General features: G+C 51.4%; 2 protein-coding genes across 6 annotated transcripts in view; one reads left to right on the forward strand and one right to left on the reverse strand.

Moving 5' to 3' along the window:
• The window catches only part of Cdc42bpa (CDC42 binding protein kinase alpha), a 214,350-nt gene extending 207,972 nt beyond the window's left edge, over positions 1 to 6,378 (forward strand). For both annotated transcript variants that reach the window (XM_028755205.1, XM_028755206.1), the window contains 3 exons: positions 396 to 513; positions 2,379 to 2,536; positions 2,873 to 6,378. In XM_028755205.1, coding sequence (XP_028611038.1) covers positions 396 to 513; positions 2,379 to 2,536; positions 2,873 to 3,004 — 408 coding nt within the window. In that variant the 3' untranslated portion in view covers positions 3,005 to 6,378. The remainder of the gene's footprint in view (positions 1 to 395; positions 514 to 2,378; positions 2,537 to 2,872) is intronic.
• Positions 6,379 to 7,336: 958 nt separating this feature from the next.
• Coq8a (coenzyme Q8A) overlaps positions 7,337 to 17,472 on the reverse strand; it is a 33,839-nt gene continuing 23,703 nt past the window's right edge. For 3 of the 4 annotated variants that reach the window (XM_028755207.1, XM_028755209.1, XM_028755208.1), the window contains exons 5-15: positions 16,533 to 16,607; positions 13,728 to 13,850; positions 11,149 to 11,234; positions 10,869 to 11,009; positions 10,409 to 10,490; positions 10,189 to 10,282; positions 9,853 to 9,994; positions 9,559 to 9,666; positions 9,357 to 9,422; positions 9,080 to 9,166; positions 7,337 to 8,221 (exon numbers count right to left, since the gene is read on the reverse strand). In XM_028755207.1, coding sequence (XP_028611040.1) covers positions 7,934 to 8,221; positions 9,080 to 9,166; positions 9,357 to 9,422; positions 9,559 to 9,666; positions 9,853 to 9,994; positions 10,189 to 10,282; positions 10,409 to 10,490; positions 10,869 to 11,009; positions 11,149 to 11,234; positions 13,728 to 13,850; positions 16,533 to 16,607 — 1,292 coding nt within the window. In that variant the 3' untranslated portion in view covers positions 7,337 to 7,933. The remainder of the gene's footprint in view (positions 8,222 to 9,079; positions 9,167 to 9,356; positions 9,423 to 9,558; positions 9,667 to 9,852; positions 9,995 to 10,188; positions 10,283 to 10,408; positions 10,491 to 10,868; positions 11,010 to 11,148; positions 11,235 to 13,727; positions 13,851 to 16,532; positions 16,608 to 17,472) is intronic. The other variant, XM_028755210.1, reaches the window with a different exon arrangement.

The raw sequence follows: 17,472 nt of genomic DNA on the forward strand, positions 1-17,472 counted from the left end.
ATGACACATGGTGTTAGAAAGAAATTTTTGTCAAGAAAATAATTTTAATTGACTCTCCCCCAAATAGGCTGAGTCAGGTTTCTTAAGTAAATAATCTCATCTGTAGTCAAAGCAGTTTCTGTTATCTGCAAATGTCCATGTAATTCCGCACTCCACTTACAGCTAACCATATAACATTTCACAACCAAAAACTGCTTATTGGGGTAAGTACTCCTTGACAGGGATAAGATTCATGTTATCTCAGGGCTTCAAAGTCCTGCTGGTGAGAAAGACTGGGACTCTCATGCCCTGTATCACTCTGTTCAAGAGGTCTTGAGAAGCAGAGTGAAAGGCAAATGCCTGCACAAAACCTTTGTGTTTCTGGCTGAAGACTATGCCTCTCTTTTGTGTTTTAGAACCCACGGCCTCAGGAAAGCCGGACAGTATTCAGTGGCTCCGTCAGCATTCCCTCCATCACCAAGTCCCGCCCTGAGCCAGGCCGCTCCATGAGTGCCAGCAGTGGCCTGTCTGCACGTAAGTGGCCAGGTGGGGAGGAGCTTTGCCAGATGCTCATGGTGGGGAAGGAAGAGGAGAGCTGAGGAGGAGGTGAAACCACAAAGAAAAGGTATCCCTCGGGACAGTTCAGCTACCTGCCTGGGAACAACTGCCTGGTAGAGATGGTGGGGAACTATATCTACCTGATGGACCATACATGCCCATCACAGCGTGCCTGAGTGTGGGAATGTGTGCACTCAAGAGTTCATCAGATAGTGGCTACAGACTGCTATCAGTGAGTGTCCAGCAGCAGACACTGTCTATACATTTGACACCAGAGACCTCAGCAATGCCTTTACTCCCAAACCACTGATGGCCAAGAAGCTTAAATATACTATATCCATTTTCCTCTTTCGAAGTCCTTCAGTCAGAAAACATAGTCACTACCCTATATTCTTGGATTTCCTTGATATTTTGTTGCCATTTATTCAGAAAACACTGGTTTCTATACCTTCTTTGTTTCCAGGTATCATTAGGCTCAGTTGTGCTTATATTCATTGTTACGTGACAGCATAACCACCTACCCCATAACTTAGAAACACAAAATAGCAAGCAGAAAAGCTGGGTGTGGCAGCACAGGCCTGAAGCAAGAGAATGGCAAGTGTCCAGTCTGGCCCATGTAACAGAACTCTGACAAGGTTGGAGGAGGTGGGGAAGAGAAGGAGGGAAGAGAGGAGACAGACACCACAGCATGCATTTTACTTACTATCTCACATGGCTTCTGAGAGTCAGAAAGGTTTGGGCTTTTTCATAACATTGCTGGCATCTTTATTTACCAATCAGAAATAACTTGGGGGCAGGATCACTTAGCATCTAAGTGCAGACTCTCACTTTTCTGGGGCAGCTAGTCTTGGGGGCCCAGTGTTAGTGTTAGAATACAAGCAGCATCAGGCCAACCCCCCTAGCAAGGACCTAGGTGCTGTATTTCTTAGAACACCAGTTTACAAGCAGTACTGGTAGTCTCTGGAAGGAGTCAGGGAGCGTGACGGCTGTGAGGGGCTTAGGGAGGGAAGAGACCTTGGTGCCATGGAGAACAATCTGCCAGCTGTGCTTCTGCAGTGCCGTTCTGAACACTAACACAGTCGGTGGTCAATAGCTGGACATGCAATTGTCTGGTGACATTTTTGTTGGATTCTTAATGTAAAAGGCATTTAACAAGATCAATAAAACGTTGAAACAGTCTATAACTTAGTGTTCTTGAATAATTGTGAAACTTAATAAAATTAAAACTTTTCTTAAGCAAAGTCTAAAACAGTGAGAAACATGGAACACTTTTGAAGGAACACTAACAGTACTGGTCAAGTTTCTAAGGGTTCTTCTCTTGTTGTCAGTACCACTGCTCCCCTTGCTCTATGTCCCAGCTCTTTGGTCAAAGCCTTTGAGTGTGCCCTCAAAGTAACCCCCAAAGTGTTGCTCTTAAGCTGGGAAGTAAGAGTGCTTCCTTGTGTTCTTTGTTTTCTATGAGAGTTTCTGAAAGGTCACATTTGCCTGGGGATGGCTGACTGCTGCTGAGAATGCAGCCTCCTAATGTCTTACGAGCCTCTGTGAGGTCTGGGTAGGCAGAGAGGCCCCATTTGTTAGAAGAAAGCCCTATAGTATGTCTATAGTATGACAGATGCTGAGGGCACCCTGGTAAAGATGCCCAAGGCATGGCAGGTGGCACTAGGAGGATTCTAAGGGCATCACGTGGCCTGGGAACTACTGTCTGAACACCAGCAGTCCCATAGCCAGAGGATGACAGAAACACCCTTCAGCACGGGACTTCTGTCTTCTTAGCAGCCTGTATACTTTATAGAGGTGTGGCTCTTCTAAATATGTAGTTCTTCCCAACCGTTGTCCTATAGGGTCATCAGCCCAGAATGGCAGTGCACTAAAGAGGGAATTCTCCGGAGGAAGCTACAACACGAAGCGACAGCCCATGCCCTCTCCCTCGGAGGGCTCTTTGTCATCAGGAGGCATGGACCAAGGAAGTGACGCCCCTGCGAGGGACTATGATGGAGAGGTGAATGGGCCATGGATGGTGGCTACACCTGTCATCATACTTAAGGCCAGTGTTTCGATCAGGCTGATCTACCCCCCTTGCACATGCCTCTGGAGGGATGGCAGGGCCTGTCACGGGTGTGCAGACTGGCTTCCCGGAAGCTCCAGGCTTCTGATCTCTTTTTAATGGAAGGGCTCAGCAATTTTCATGTGTGTGCACCCTCAATCATCTCATAAAGGGGCTGTCTACTGACAGAGAGAGAAACCCACTGGTGGTTGGGTTGTGGTACTGGAGGGGCCTGGGGCAGTGACTGTCCTCTGTTGTTCCTTTGCTTCTCACCAACGCTTTGTTTTGCAGGACTCTGATTCTCCAAGGCATTCCACAGCTTCCAACAGCTCTAACCTGAGCAGCCCCCCAAGCCCTGTTTCACCTCAAAAGACTAAGAGCCTGTCCCTTGAGAGCACAGACCACGGGAGCTGGGATCCATGAGCCCAGGACCAGTGACTGCAGGCAGGGACTCTGTACTCCCACTCCGACAACGTGCCTGGCAGCAGCTTTGCCTTCTGCACAGCTGCAATGAGGATTCCTCCACAGCCAGGCCCGCTTCACCCTCCCCCCCTCCCAGTCCCCCAGGTAGCTTCTGTAGACAGACTGCGCAGACGCAGCGCTAAGAGTAGACCGGTTGTGTTCTCACCGTAGCCCTCACGTAGCGCCCAGCAGCCTCCATGAGCGTCAGCCGACTGTTGCCAGGAAATAAACCCTCACAAATTAAAACAATGCATATTTTACTACAATACAGAGTTTAAATAAATACATAGATGTAGAAGTTAAATACTGAATGTAAATAGTCAAAGAAGCATCTTGTGTTTGATGAAAGATGGATGCATATATAAGAAAGATCATTTAATTTAAAGAAATGTGTTGTTTGTCTGTTTCCCAGCTATGTCATATACAGGGTAGAAAGGCCTCAAGTGACATTTGTAAAGAGATCAAAAGTCAGGTCCCTGTGGTGTCTGTCCTCAAGCAGAGGCAGGCTGAGGTCACAGGGAAATCTAAGAACTGTTTAGAGATGAGTCCCATTGGTGGGTGTGACCTGGACACCATCAGTGGCGGTGAAGCCACTCGGAGGCACACTTGCCTCCAAGTGTGCATTTTTCTCCAGCTATCAGTTAGAACATGTCCCCCACTTACTATATTTTGATATCTCGCACAGATGAATGTGAAACAGTTCTGTTACCTTCCAGCCCTTCCCATCATAATGGGAAGTTCATGGCTTCTGAGGATCATGGAATGGTTAGGCAGCTGCTTTTTTGTCCCGGCTAACCCTTACCCCTCTCTCGGTTGCGGTGAGGAGTCTCTGGACTAAGCACAACTTCCCTGTTTGGTTAAGGGTGGCTGTGAACACACTCCTGGGGAAAGTTCCTCCTTACTACATCATGTAAAACCTCAGAAGGAGAGGCTTGAACAGCCTTGACCAAATATGCCTTCCCACGTGAGGAGACAGTGGGGGCCTGAGGTGTGCTGGCCACCGTGGACTGAACCAGCTTTCCCTCTGGATATCTGCTGCTGCACTTGTCCCAGGAAGCAAGAGGAAGACCAGGATTCCTCTACTCACACGTCCACCAGCTAAGAACACAGGAGGGAAAAGGCGGAACGTAGTGCCCAGGGAGTAAAGAGGCCTGTCGCTTAATTCTCACCTCTTTGGGGTTGGAAGAGCCACTGTTTCCCAGCCACATCTAAAATACATTTCCAAAGTCACTAACCTACCAGGCATGCTGATCATCTGGCCCTGTGGGTCAGATTCCCCAGTCACACGGCTTTATGGAGGGAGGGTGTTAGAGAGTTCAGGGAGGGGAGATGGGGTCTTTGTAAGCAGCAACTTTGACAGACACTCTAGAGTCTCCAGCTCCAACATAAGCACGTTCTCTTTCGGGCAGGCGCTGTGCCATTATCCGTTTATCCTTTTGGAAGTGAATCATATAAAAATAACTTGTGTACACCCAAAACAAGGGTCAGATCTTTAGTTTGGTCAGAGCCTATTATTACATCTGCTTGAACTGGGCACTTTGCTTAAAAGAGCTGCCTCCCCTGCCCTCTGTCCTCTCCCTCTTCTTTCTCCTTCCCCCAGCAGAAACCTGACCAGGCTGAGCCCGACTGAACTCCACACCCTGAGCCTTTGGTTTGTAGTTTTGACAACCAATTGTGAATTTTTGTTGCCTACAGGTGCTTGTTTGTAAAAGAACCCTTTTAGTCTAAACCTCCACATCCCTAAAGCCCAGCTCCACTAGTTGCTCCCACCCCTGCTCTGCCCCAAGGACCCCTGCAGATTGGTGGTTTTCCCACTGCAGTCAAAGAACTTGTCAGAAGCTGGGGGAAAGCATGGCGAAAGACGACTAATAAGTTTCCAGGAGACAGAAACTAAGATTCCTCAGAACACTCAACAGCAAAGATTAGAGACAAGAAAGGCCTTGGGTTTAGGCCCTTCTTGACATCACTCTCCCTACCCCACGCAAGGTATATGAAGGTGTGTGGCAGTGGGAGTTGATCCAGAAATGGAAAAAAAATTAAGAGACATTTCTGATACAGTATCTATGGGTTAGTACTTGGTGCTATGTCCAGGCGGTATGCTAGCTACCCTTTGAATTCTGGCTTATCTGTTATGTGGGGTTTGGGTGGGTATACAAAATATATTACAGGGTTTGGTTTTGGTTTTGCCAAAAACAAGAGCCTTCCTATCAATGATTGCTAAAGCAGATCTCATTCATATATACATATATGATTTTTAAAAATTTGTATGCATATTCTCTGTGCTTAGCCATTTGCGTTCTTTCCCAGTGAGCACAGCGTTAAGACTGAGGATAACTGTGATGGCCTGTTTGGCTTTCCAACGAATAGCCAAGCTTAGGGAACACATCTGGAATCCTGTCATTCCCACCAGCCCTTCCTCAGCTATTCCTCCTCCATGTTGGAATCCTGTCATTTTGTTAACTTAGTGGCCATGTTTATTTCTAGGCAAGTTCAGCTGTCTTGTGTAGGTCCTCAGGTATCATTAAAGAGAGAGCAGAGCAGAGGGACAGCCTCCATTCCCAGTGCAGCAGCCCACATGCAGCCTTGACAGTGACCACAAATTCAATTCTCCCAGCTCAGCAGACCCAGCTGACGCCCCTCCCCAACACAGGTGCACTTAAAACAGCTGCCACCCTGCTGTAGGTCACAGTCTGCTGCAGCCCAAGACCACTGGCCCCTTCCAGTCCCACCTGGCCCGCTGCATTGCATCACGCTGTGCCCTTGCAGTGGCTCATACCTTGTTGGGACCTTCAGTCTTCACAAGTCCAGAGTTCCGTGCAGAGCCCTGCTACAGTGAGTGTCTCCTGCCAGCTCCAGTACCACTCTCCCGTCCCAGGGACAGCTTTACACAGAGCCCTATTTCAGTTTTAGGAGACTGACTGCTGTAAGTCAGCCTTGATGCCATTGAAAATAAAATGACCTCCTTATTTGATAGAATAACAACATTTATTTTATACATTTTTAGGATTTTTTTCCTCATTGTAATATTGTACAGTTTTGCATGGCCTCAGTGTAATCATTTTTGTTAAGAATATCATGCTGACCAGTGTGTGTGTGAAGGGAAGACACTGCTTTGGCCTCTTAGTCTCACTTGGTTTGTTTTCATCCCTGATGTCCTAGGGAATTTCCTCAGAGTATCTGCTACCGAACTATGATGTGGATTCTTTTGCACAGAACTATTTAAAGTGGGGTGGTCAAAACTGTAACAAAGGATTTCTCACCAATATTTTATGTTGGCATCACCTAATTAACAGACTTTGATGTACTGCAATAAAATAAGGAACTGTTAGCATTGAGTACTTTGTTTCTTTCCTTATGTGAAGAGTATGAGGCGTTCTTGGCTCGCTGGTCCCTCCCCTGGACCTATTCTGCATATCCCAGAGAACACAGGTCAGTGTGCTCCCAGGGTTTGATCTAGGTCTTGAAACTCAGGTAAGAATAACATTCAAATCCATGGAAGTGCTCAACTTCCCTTCTCTGATGAGCCAGGCACTGCCTTAGGCTCCTGGGTCACACTCCACAGGCACTTAAGGCTCAGGGCTGACTGTCTACAGTGTGAGCCTGGAAGGTAGATCTGTTTGGATGAGTGAGAATGGCACACAGGCCAGGCTGGGTGACCTTATCAGAGACCCCAAAACTGCAACTGGAATCCTAGCCCTCCTAGCCATTGAGACTCTTTCAGGTCTGCAAGTCACACTGGGCTTCAAAGGCAGCATCTGTGGAGACAAGGACTTGGCAAACATTCCACAAAGAAATGGACAAGAATACCATATTCTAGTAAAACTTAAGCGCAGTGAGCCCAGTGTGGTGCAGGGGTGGCAGTGAGGCAGGCCCCTAGCCAGGACAGATTTAGCATGGGCTTTAAGGGCACACTGTTCCTGTCCTAGGTCCTAGCCCCACCTCTCAGGGCCTGTTCTATAGCCTCTGAACCCACAAACTTGTTTTCTCTAAAATGCGTAAGAAACTTGGTGGCTCAAAGTTGTGATCCTAATGACTTGAGGGGGCGGGGGGTAAGCAGGAGGATTACAAGTTCAAGGCCTGCTTGAGCAACTTGATGAGATCCTGTCTCAAAAGTAAAAGGGCTCAGGGTACAACCAACTGGTGGTAGAACACTCACTGTAAGACATTAGGCTCAATCTCCAGTGCCGTTAAAGCCCTGAGTCAGACATGTATACATGGAAATTCTTAATATCTGCCTATGTTGCCATGGTCTGTCCCCATCAAGAGCATCAGATAAAGGCCACACCACCTGGGTCCTAAGTGGGGCCACCTCATTCCTAGGATTCATGGAACACATAGGAAATGGCAGTCCCCAACACACTTCTTTATTGAACGCAAAGGTATGAATGTGTAATTACAAGACATACAAAGAAAGAGCCTATGTTTATCCCCTGGGGTGGGGTAGTAACTACCTCTCCTGGGACATGCTGGAGCCCTGCTGCTCATCCAGTGTCAGCCCTGCTTTTAAAAGGGTCTGTTGTCCATGCTGAGACTGAGCTAGGGTGGCTACCCTACTGTCCTGAGCTGCTAGCCACAGGCTGGGGTGGCAAAGGGCAGGGACCTAGGCTCACCCAGAAACACACAATTCATTCTGCATAGCCAACTCTACCCCAGAGGTGGCGGGGTGGAGTTTAGTACTGCTTTGTTCCGTGTCCCTGGTGTACATCACAGCAGGGAGGAGATGGCAAAAGAAGCCTGCCTTTTTGTCTAGACAGTGCAGAAGCAATAGGAGGGTCTCTGCAGTGCTCTCTTCCTATTCATGGAGGCCGTGACTCTCTTTCAACATCCTCCCTCTGCCTGGCTGAGCCTGAAGGAAGGCACGACCCCTAGTCAGCCTGGCCCAAAGCTCACTTACTGCAGCCCAGACTTCATCCTGCAGTAGTTACTGTATGCTTCCTCAAACATGGCCTTGCAGGGGAAGCGGGCCTTCAGCTTAGAGCAGATGAGGAAGGAGCCCCCCATCTTGCGGTGCAGAGAGTAGGTCTCCTCTGGTGGCGGGATGAGACGATGTTTCAGCATGATGGGGATCAGGTTGTGGATCTTCTCAGTAGTGCTCTGGGTACCAAAGTCAAAGGGCTCTTCCGAGGCGAAGGCCTCTCCCAGGATGAGGATGGCATCCAGGTGGGCATCCTCCATGGCCTATATCAAGAGGAAGGGCAGAAATGACTGAGTCAGAAGCCCCTAGATCCAGGTCTTACCATAGCTCTTCATCTCAGTGCCAAATTCTAGAGTCTGGAGGGCATGAGAGGTGACAGGATGACTGTGGTCATGAACAGTGTTAGTAGATAACTAACATCAACCCTCAGGAGCCAAGCAGACACAAGACTGCATGTGAGACACCGTGCAGTGCAGGGCCTTCGCTCCTCCCACAGGACCCACTTTTGTCTTTCAAAGTTCTAGCCAAAAACACAGGTCAGACTAGGCAGTGCCTGGGCTCAGCCACTGTGGAGACTGCTGTGGGATGGGAGCCTGCCTAGCTCTGAGCACACGGCAGTCATCACCTGCCAGGCACAGGATGCATGAGAAGTAACTCAGCAGCAGAGCACTGGAGGGACAAGGGGCACTCAGGTCTGAGACAAATCAAGCCAGCTGCACAGAGGAAGCAAGTGGCCATCTTAGACAGTGGGAAGGATACAAAGGAGGACCACCCATCTTGGTTGGTATACTCCTACTGGTGTGAGCCCAGAAAGTCAGGGAGGGTCAGATCCCTCATAGCTGCTGGGTGGAAAGGCTCTAAAGGCCTGGGTTCCTCTGTCCATCCAAACAAGCCGTCCTCTGTCTCTTGGTGACAAGGGCAGGCAGGCAGCACTAGGAAAACCCTAAGCAGAACAGTCCTGCTCTATCCTACATACATCCTACAGATTTCAGTTTTCAGAATGTTTGAGGGCCCACATGGGCCCCCAAGAGTAGCTGGTTCTTAGGTACCAAAGGAAGACACAGTGGTTCCTACAGGAAGCTGGGCCTGACTCTCCCAATGAGCCTGGGTGCTTCACTCACCTTAACCTCATAACCAGTAAGGAACTTCATCTCTATTGATTTCTTTAGCACTGCCCCCCTGTCCTGGTCAGCAGCAGCCCGGATGACCTGGGAAGAACAGAGAGGCTCCTGCCTACCCTACCACAGGCTTCCCAAGTGCTTCCCAACCCCTGGCCTGGGATCAGAGGTAGCTAGGTGGACTTGACAGGCTGTGGCCAGCTCCAGATGGCTCTCCCACAAGAGCATTGGCTCTTGGCCTTTGAAATACATGGGCCAGGGCCCCCATTCCTGTTCTTACCTGAATGTAGAGGTCAGTAAAGGATCTGTCATATTCTCGAGTCGCCCCAAAATCCAGGAGAGCCACCTACAGATGGAGATACCACACTGAAGCTTTGCCCTGTGCTGTTGTAAGCATAGGGCAGAGAGAAGGAGGATTTCTTCAGGGTAGGAGCCCAGGTCTCTGCTGACAACCTTCACATGAGGCTCAGGATAGGGCTTACCTTGTGCTGCTGAGGGTCATAAAAGAAATTGGACCAGTTGGGGTCGGTCTGCATGACATGGAACTCAAACAGCTCTCTCAGGCACAGCACTAAAATGTTGTAGCAGATCTGGGGACAGGATGGGGGACAGACTAAAGTCTTTGTCTCCTGAACCCTACCCTAATTGCTCCCAGTGTGCTGCCCCAAGAGAAAGATGCAGTCACTACCCCTTGTCCACCCTCCCCAGGGAAGGCTTAGGGTCTCTGTTCACACCATTAGGTTCCCAGCACACCAGGTGAACACACTTGGGCACACCTCATTCCGCACTTCCTGGCTCAGTCCCTCTGCCTGGTCCAAGGGGAAGCCTGTTATCAGCTCTGTGGTCAGCACATGGGGACTGCATAGCTCATCCACAATCTCAGGCACATAGAAGAAGGGGTGGTCCTTCAGCAGCTCCCTGTGTGGAGAGGGAGCTCACATCCAGTCTTGACCCCCCCCAGGCCCCAAATGGAGAGCCCACCACAAGGAAACCTACTCTGTAGTGGGGAGGATGTGGCCACCCCTGGCTCCAGGGCCATCGACCCTTAAAAACAGATGTATGTGCCCACTTGGGTGCCCCTCAGCCTCCCAGGGTCCCCAGAAGAGCCACACCTGAACTTCTTGGCATAGGCAGCCTCCCTCTGATAGTCACACTCAAGGGTAAGCTCCCGCCTCAGCACATCGATCAGGTGCTCAGGGAACAGGCCTGTGGCAGAACTGGGGCATCAGGTGGGAGAAGGGGCTCTGCAGGGTTTTCCCTGGCATTCCCGGAACCAAACCCAAATGCCCACTCACCCCTCCAACCTCATGCCTCATGCCAACCCAGCCTTACCTTCTGGAAGCATGTTACTCATGTTCAGCACAGCCATGAGGTTGTTGACGTCACTGTTAATGCTCTGGGCCACACCAGGGTACTGTAGGGAGAGAAGGGATGTTACCTAGGGAGGCGACAGGGCAGGCTGTCACTGCCCATTCGCTTCCCAGTCATATCCAGCCAGTCTGGATGCAGCAGAGCCAAGACTAAAGGTTGCCGTAATCTGACCCATCACTACCCTGCTCTCCATTTCTCCTCATCCTACCCCAGAAAAAGCCACTGGCTCCAGCCTGGCCCCCAGAAAGTCATCTTGTACCAAGACTGCCGGAGGCAGCTTTGTCCCTCTAACTCCTCGTCTAGCAAACATGTTCCTAGCACCCAGTGCAGCCAGGTGCAAAAAAACAGAAAGACGGGTGTCTCCAGAGACATGGGAAAGACTCTACTCTCAAGTCCTGTGAAGGTACACAGAGCCATCTACCTGAATCTTCATGGCCACCTCACGGCCATCCTTCATGCGGGCCAGGTGCACCTGCCCTATGGAGGCAGCTGCAAAAGGCCGCTCTTCAAAGTACTCCAGCTTGTCCCTCCAATGGGGGCCCAGGTCACTGTTGAGGGTTTTCTGGAAAGAGGCCAAGGAAGACAGGAGTACAGCCTGGTTACCTGGGATACCCTACTATGCACCCAGCTTGCCCCACCGATTGCTCTTAGATGCCCAGGGTTGAACAGTGGTTCCCCAGCCCATCTCCTGCCAGCCTCACCGTCATCTGTTTCAGTGGCATGAAGTCAGCACTCTGCCTCACCCGCTCAAAGATCTTGGCCAGGTGAGGGTTGATGAAGGCATCATCTGGAAGACAAGAGAGGTCAGAGTGCAGCGTCCGTTAGGGATGTACACAGGCCAGTAGGGCTGCCCAGGTACCACTTGTCAGTATGGCCTCCTGGGTAAAACAGGGCCACTAAGCTTTGTTATCCTGAGATCTGAAGCTCAGACACAATGACAGACTCAGCCTTGGCTTCCTCTTGGCACACAGACTCCAGAGTGGATCTGTAATGCACAGGGGTCTTCTCTGCTGAGTACGGTAGTAAGATATCAACCAACACAAGGCATAAGCCTTTAGACAGAGTTCACCGCAGCTTCCCCTCCCTAGAGAGCAGCCAGGAGACAATTTTACATCTAAGAGATGAAATTTAAATTGCCCATAATCTGACTGTCCCTTTTACTGTGTACTTCCTTCCTGCCTAATGTGATACTGCATAGCCTATCATGAATACACCTGTGGATGGCTTAAGTGACAATGGCCTTTGTAGGCTCATAGATTGAAATACTTAACCCCCAGCTAGTAGAACTGTTTGGGAAGGATTAGGAGGTGTGTCACCTGGGTGGGCTTTGAGGTTTCAGAAGCTCAAGCAGTTCCCAGTTAGGTCTCCCTCCCCCTCCCCCTCCTCTTCTTCCTCTTCCTCTTCCCCCTCCTCTTCTTCCTCCCCCTCTCCCTCCTCCTCCCCCTCTTCTTCTTCCTCCTCTCCCTCCTCCTCCCCCTCCTCTTCTCCCTCCTCCTCTTCCTCCTCCCCCTCTTCTTCTTCTTCCTCCTCTCCCTCCTCCTCCCCCTCCTCCTCTCCCTCCTCTTCTTCCTCCTCCTCTCTCTCTTCCTCCCCCTCTTCTTCTTCCTCCTCTTCTTCCTCCCCCTCTGCTTCTTCCTCCTCCTCTTCCTCCTCCTCCTCTTCCTCCTCCCCCTCTGCTTCTTCCTCCTCTTCTTCCTCCTCCCCCTCCTCTTCTTCCTCCTCCTCTCCCTCCTCCTCCCCCTCCTCTTCTTCCTCCTCTTCCTCCTCCTCCCCTCCTCCTCCCCTCCTCCTCTTCCTCTTCCTCCCCCTCCTCTTCTTTCTCCTCCTCTCCCTCCTCTTCCCCCTCTTCTTCTTCCTCCTCCTCTTCCTCCTCCTCCCCCTCCTCTTCCTCCTCCTCTTCCTCTTCCTCCTCCTCTTCCTGCTCCTCCCCCTCCTCTTCTTCCTCCTCTTCTTCTTCCTCCTCTTCCTTCTCCTCTTCCTCATCCTCCCTCTCCCCTTGTTTCCCTCTCCCCTCCTCTCTGCCTCATGTGTGTGGATCAATATGTTAAGTTCTAGGCTTACACCAGTGCCATGGCTGCCTACTGTCATGTTCTCCACCATGATGGTCATGGACTCAAACTCCTCCTCTGAGTTGTCTTAGTCATGGTGTCTTACCACAGCAATAGACACGCAACTATGACAGTGTCCTACCCTCCCTGTGTACTTGCGTTTTCAAAAGACTTGGGAGTGCTAACAGCTGTAAGACATGAGACACCAACACAGGCCCTCACAGGCTGAATCCTGCTTGTTCTTGGCCCTGTAGCACAGCTCCTAACCCTACCAGCCCACTACATTTTCCTTCATTTAAATTCTCAGACACCACACCACACTAGGCATGGTGTGGGTACTATTGGGCTTCAGTTATGTGCTGTCCACACACCTTCCAAAAAGTCTATGCCTAGCTACATGGGCCCCAGGCAGCCTGCTGCACCCAACACCACCCTGAGAGTTAGACCTGGTCAAGGGAGTTAAGCCCACTTGCTCTCACACCTTCCCATTTAGAGCTACTAACTACACAGCTCAATGTGGCCCCTCCCCCTTGCTCTGCCCTCTTTCTGAGGTCACACACTTGTCCCCAAAGCTGAACTGCAAGCTCTACTAGTTCCCAGTGACCAACAGAGCAGGCAGGGTGGCAGGACCAGGCTGCCATGCCTCTCAGTTTCTCAAAGCAACAACCCAGAGGCAAGAAACATGACCCTGGCTGAAGATGACAAACATCTCCATGTCCCAGACTGCCACAGCAGCTCTGTTCCCATACCTAGACACTCTGCCCGCCACTGCCCCCACTCTGACACCCACGCTGGTGCAGGACTAAACCCCCCACTCACCCTGGATGCTGCCCCCACTCTGACACCCACGCTGATGCAGGACTGAGGCCTCCACTCACCCTGGATGCTCCCCCCACTCTGACACCCACGCTGATGCAGGACTGAGCCCTCCACTCACCCTGGATGCTGCCCCCACTCTGACACCCATGCTGGTGCAGGACTGAGCCCTCCACTCACCCTGGATGCTGCCCCCACTATGACACCCACGCTGGTGCAAGACTGAGCCCTCCACTCACTCTTGATGCTGCCCCCACTCTGACACCCACGCTGGTGCAGGACTGAGGCCTCCACTCACCCTGGATGCTGCCCCCACTCTGACACCCACACTGGTGCAGGACTGAGCCCTCCACTCACCCTGGATGCTGCCCCCACTCTGACACCCACACTGGTGCAGGACTGCACCCTCCACTCACCCTGGATGCTCAGCATCTGGCCCAGCTTCAGTGCAGCCCCGCGCACCTTGCACAGTGTACTCACGATGCGCTCTGCATTCGCCTCTGACAGGAAGGGACTGGAATCCAGCACAGCTTTCTTCCCTGTGGGGCAGGAGGGGCCAATATGCTTCAGGGTTTAGGAAGGGTGGCTGAAGAAACCTTCATGATGCCCGGGCATAGGGACTCAGGCAATATACACACTTGTTAGGTGCCCAAAGAAACAGGAAGGAAATTTCAAATCCCTATGCACCTCCTCTATAGCCCTCCAAAGCCAGGGAGGCCCCCCATACTAGTGAGTCAATACTGGCAGGAGGGCTAGGAGAAGATACGCAAGCCTCTACCCTACTTGTCCTGGCTGACGAGTCTCTGAGTCTGTGCACTGTGCCACATGGGTCTTGGCTGCAATAAAGACTCCATCGTTAAAGGTCAAGGACGGAACAGTCTTTGGGTATTGTTTCTCCCCTCTGCCCTACAGCTTGGCACAGCCAACTGGCTCAAAGACAACCCCTTCTAGGACACAGAGTGGTGACAGCAGCTGGGTGATGACTCCAGGGAGCTGACAGTGCCAAATGCATCCTGCTGCCAGCCATCAGCATGGCCAAAGGGCACCATTGCTTCTGCCCATCCTCCCTGAGGCAAGGGTGGAACACAAACAGGGGTCTAAGGTGCCAGGTCCCCCTGTCCTCCCTAGCCCCTGGCAGCTCCTTCAGCACATAGCCACAGGCCTGGAAGGCCAAGGAAAGAGGACTTAACAACTGCCCTTGCATCAGGCAAAGCCTAGCCAGAGAAGGGGGCTACCATGGGGAGAAGAATTACAGAGCCCTCAATTGCCAGCCCCTAGTGACACACACTGAGGGCTTAGTGACAGCCCTCAATTGCCAGTCCCTAGTGACAGACACACTGAGGGCTTAGGCTCACTTCTTGGTCCAAACAGGAGGATGAGACATGCAGGGCAGGAGGGTCATTCCACAGAAGTCTGGGCTATTCCAAGACCTCCTTAAACCCTGGTGTAGGACCAATCCAGGACAAGTGGGCCCAGAACAAGTGACCCTGGCAACAAGAGATGGCAGCACCAAGAGTGGGGCAGCCCTCCTTTGTCCTCCCCAGGCCCTGGGACTCAGGGTCAGGAAGACAAGAGAGGGAGTGAACACAGGCAAGGCCACTAATTCCAGGACAAAGGAGCGAAACTGTCGCTTACCTATACACAAACCACACGCCAGCAGAGTTCCATCTCCTGGTACTTGGAGATGGTGTCTGGCCCAACTGGCTTTCCTGGGTGTCCCCACCCTAGGTGGGGGCTGGTCCTCACACCCCAGGTAGGCTGGTCCTCACTGGCTTGAGACATGTTCCCTACCCAGAATGGCCTGAACCAGGCAGGACAAGCCAGAAACATGATGGTGTGCCCCATGTAGGACAGGGTCTCCCAGGCAGAACTTGCTAGCCTGGACAGCAGCTTCAAGGTCAGGACACTGTAGGCATATTAGGAAGCCAGGGCAGGTGGATCTCCCAAGGCCACTGACTCTAGCCAATGCCTCAGGACCTACTGGCAGGGCTAAAGGAACCTAAGCCTCAGTCACTAGAGTCCCTGAAAAAAGGATACCAGCTATGCCCTTGAAGGCAGACTGGCCTCTTCTCCTCTTAGACAAGGTAGGGTGGAAAGTGGCTGGCAGGGGGTGCTGGGTCTTGGGAAAGCTAGCTTCTCACCCAGAAAAACACAGGCTTCATATCCCCAAGTCCTTAAGCACCAGCACTAAAAATACTCATACTAAATCCCCTGTTGTCAGGTCCCTTCCAAGGACACACAGGATGTCCATCCTAGGACTGGAGCCTGAAAACTCTGTGAGTGAAGTGCTCCCTGGGAAGTGGGTAACCCCCTCAGGCTCCAAGAGCATGAACCATGAGTAGCAAGAGGCCCCGGGAATAGTCGTGAGCGCCATAAGGAACCTTCATGAGACTGCAGTTCTTGAGTAGGACCAGAACAGAGTACTCAGCCCAGAACCTCAAATGCACTTGGAAAATTCACTAACAGGAAACCCGAATGGCTCTGCTGGGTAAACTCCCAGTCACCTACCCTCAGAGAGGGCTCACATGGCATCCCACAGCTCCTTCCCCAGTCTGAATCCGAGCATCAGGAAACCCCTCGGTTTTAGCAGGGCCTGAATGCAGAACATTCTCTAGATTTTACAGATACAAGTTGTTGCTGAACTTGGGTTCCAGGCAAGCCTAACGGGCCAGATCCTTGGATGCAGAGAACAGAGGTGGTATGGTCTTTGTCTCAGAGACAATCGTCTCTGGAATGGCCTCTATGAGCCATGTTCAATGAAGGAATGACATAATACGCCTGACCCGATGCCTACATCCCTACCCTCGGGACAGAGGAGCTCTGCATCTGACCTAGCCAGATTACAATTCAGAAGGTCCTTAGGAGCAGGGCAGAAAAGGAGAGCAGGAAGAAAAGGAGGGCACGCAGGTAGGCATGCAGGCACATAGGAGGTGCGTATGCTGGTGGTAGATGAGTGTAGGCAGGCAGAGGGAGCCAGAGGAGAGATCAAGAGGGACTGAAGGAGGGAGCCATCTCCAATCCTCCAACCCTCCAGCGCTCTAAAGCAAGTCAGTGTACCAGTCACGCAACCCCAGGAACACCATCTACATTTCAGAGGGTTCCTGCAGTTGGGGCATGGGGTGGTCGCTGGTGGCTGACATTCCTGGAACACAGGTGGGCTGCACACTTATGGGCTAGACCTTCCAAAATCATCCACCCTTTCTATACAGGGCCCTGCTCACCTGTGGAGTTCTCAGAACGCAGACTCTTCTTGGCAACTTCAGCCAATGCCCCAATACCCAGACCTACAGCTAGACCTAGAAGGGTAAAAAAGCAGGTGTGTGAGTGGCTGGGACCACCCAACTACCAGGCCTGGTGATCGGCAGGCAGACAGCACTGCAGGGCACTGACATTCCGGGTAGAGAGCAAAAACACATACTGTAGTGTTTTAGGACAGTCAGCTCTGGGTCAGGGCGTCCTGTGAGTTTGCACAGCTCTCACCCATCACCTGTGACAGCCCACACTCATGACAGCACAGACAGACTCCATACTGGGAGGGACCAGCACAAATGGGAAGATGGAGCAGGCCTGGTCTGGACCACTTCCTGGCAATCCAACTATGGAAGACAACCATTCACTCAAGTCTGCAAGAACATCCAGGAGTCTTGAATTTTCTAAGTTATCACTGCATCAATGTAAAACAGATAGCAGTAAAAGCTGGGATGTTCCACAACAGCAAAACCACAGGGTGTCCCAGCTGAAGTCCATGGGGCCAGAACAGACCCCTCCCCTCACCCCCTCCCATGCCAGCATCCCTGGCCATGACTGAGAACAGCCCTCTGGTCTTCCTTCCCAGCAGGTATGACTGGGGCCAGGCAGGAAGCCTAGGAGTCTGGTTCAGGGCCCACCCCTTCCTAGAAACTCCCTTCTCAAAGGCTGTACTGGACAGGCATACCTCTCAGAGACAGGGTAAGGGGTATGAAACTGTTCTCCAGTCTTTCTACAAGAATAATGCATTACAGAAAAATGCTGTAATTGGATTTGCTGAAAACTTATTTTAAAAAGTTTAAGCTGTGTGTGGCCACACATGCTGTTATCGAAGCATTTTGGAGGCTGAGGCACAAGGTCTACCAAGTTCAAAGCCACTCATGAATGCAAAGCAAATTCCAGGATATCCAGGAG

Source organism: Grammomys surdaster, unplaced genomic scaffold (genome assembly GCF_004785775.1).
Source record: "Grammomys surdaster isolate TR1022 unplaced genomic scaffold, NIH_TR_1.0 126051, whole genome shotgun sequence".
Classification (NCBI taxonomy): domain Eukaryota; kingdom Metazoa; phylum Chordata; class Mammalia; order Rodentia; family Muridae; genus Grammomys; species Grammomys surdaster.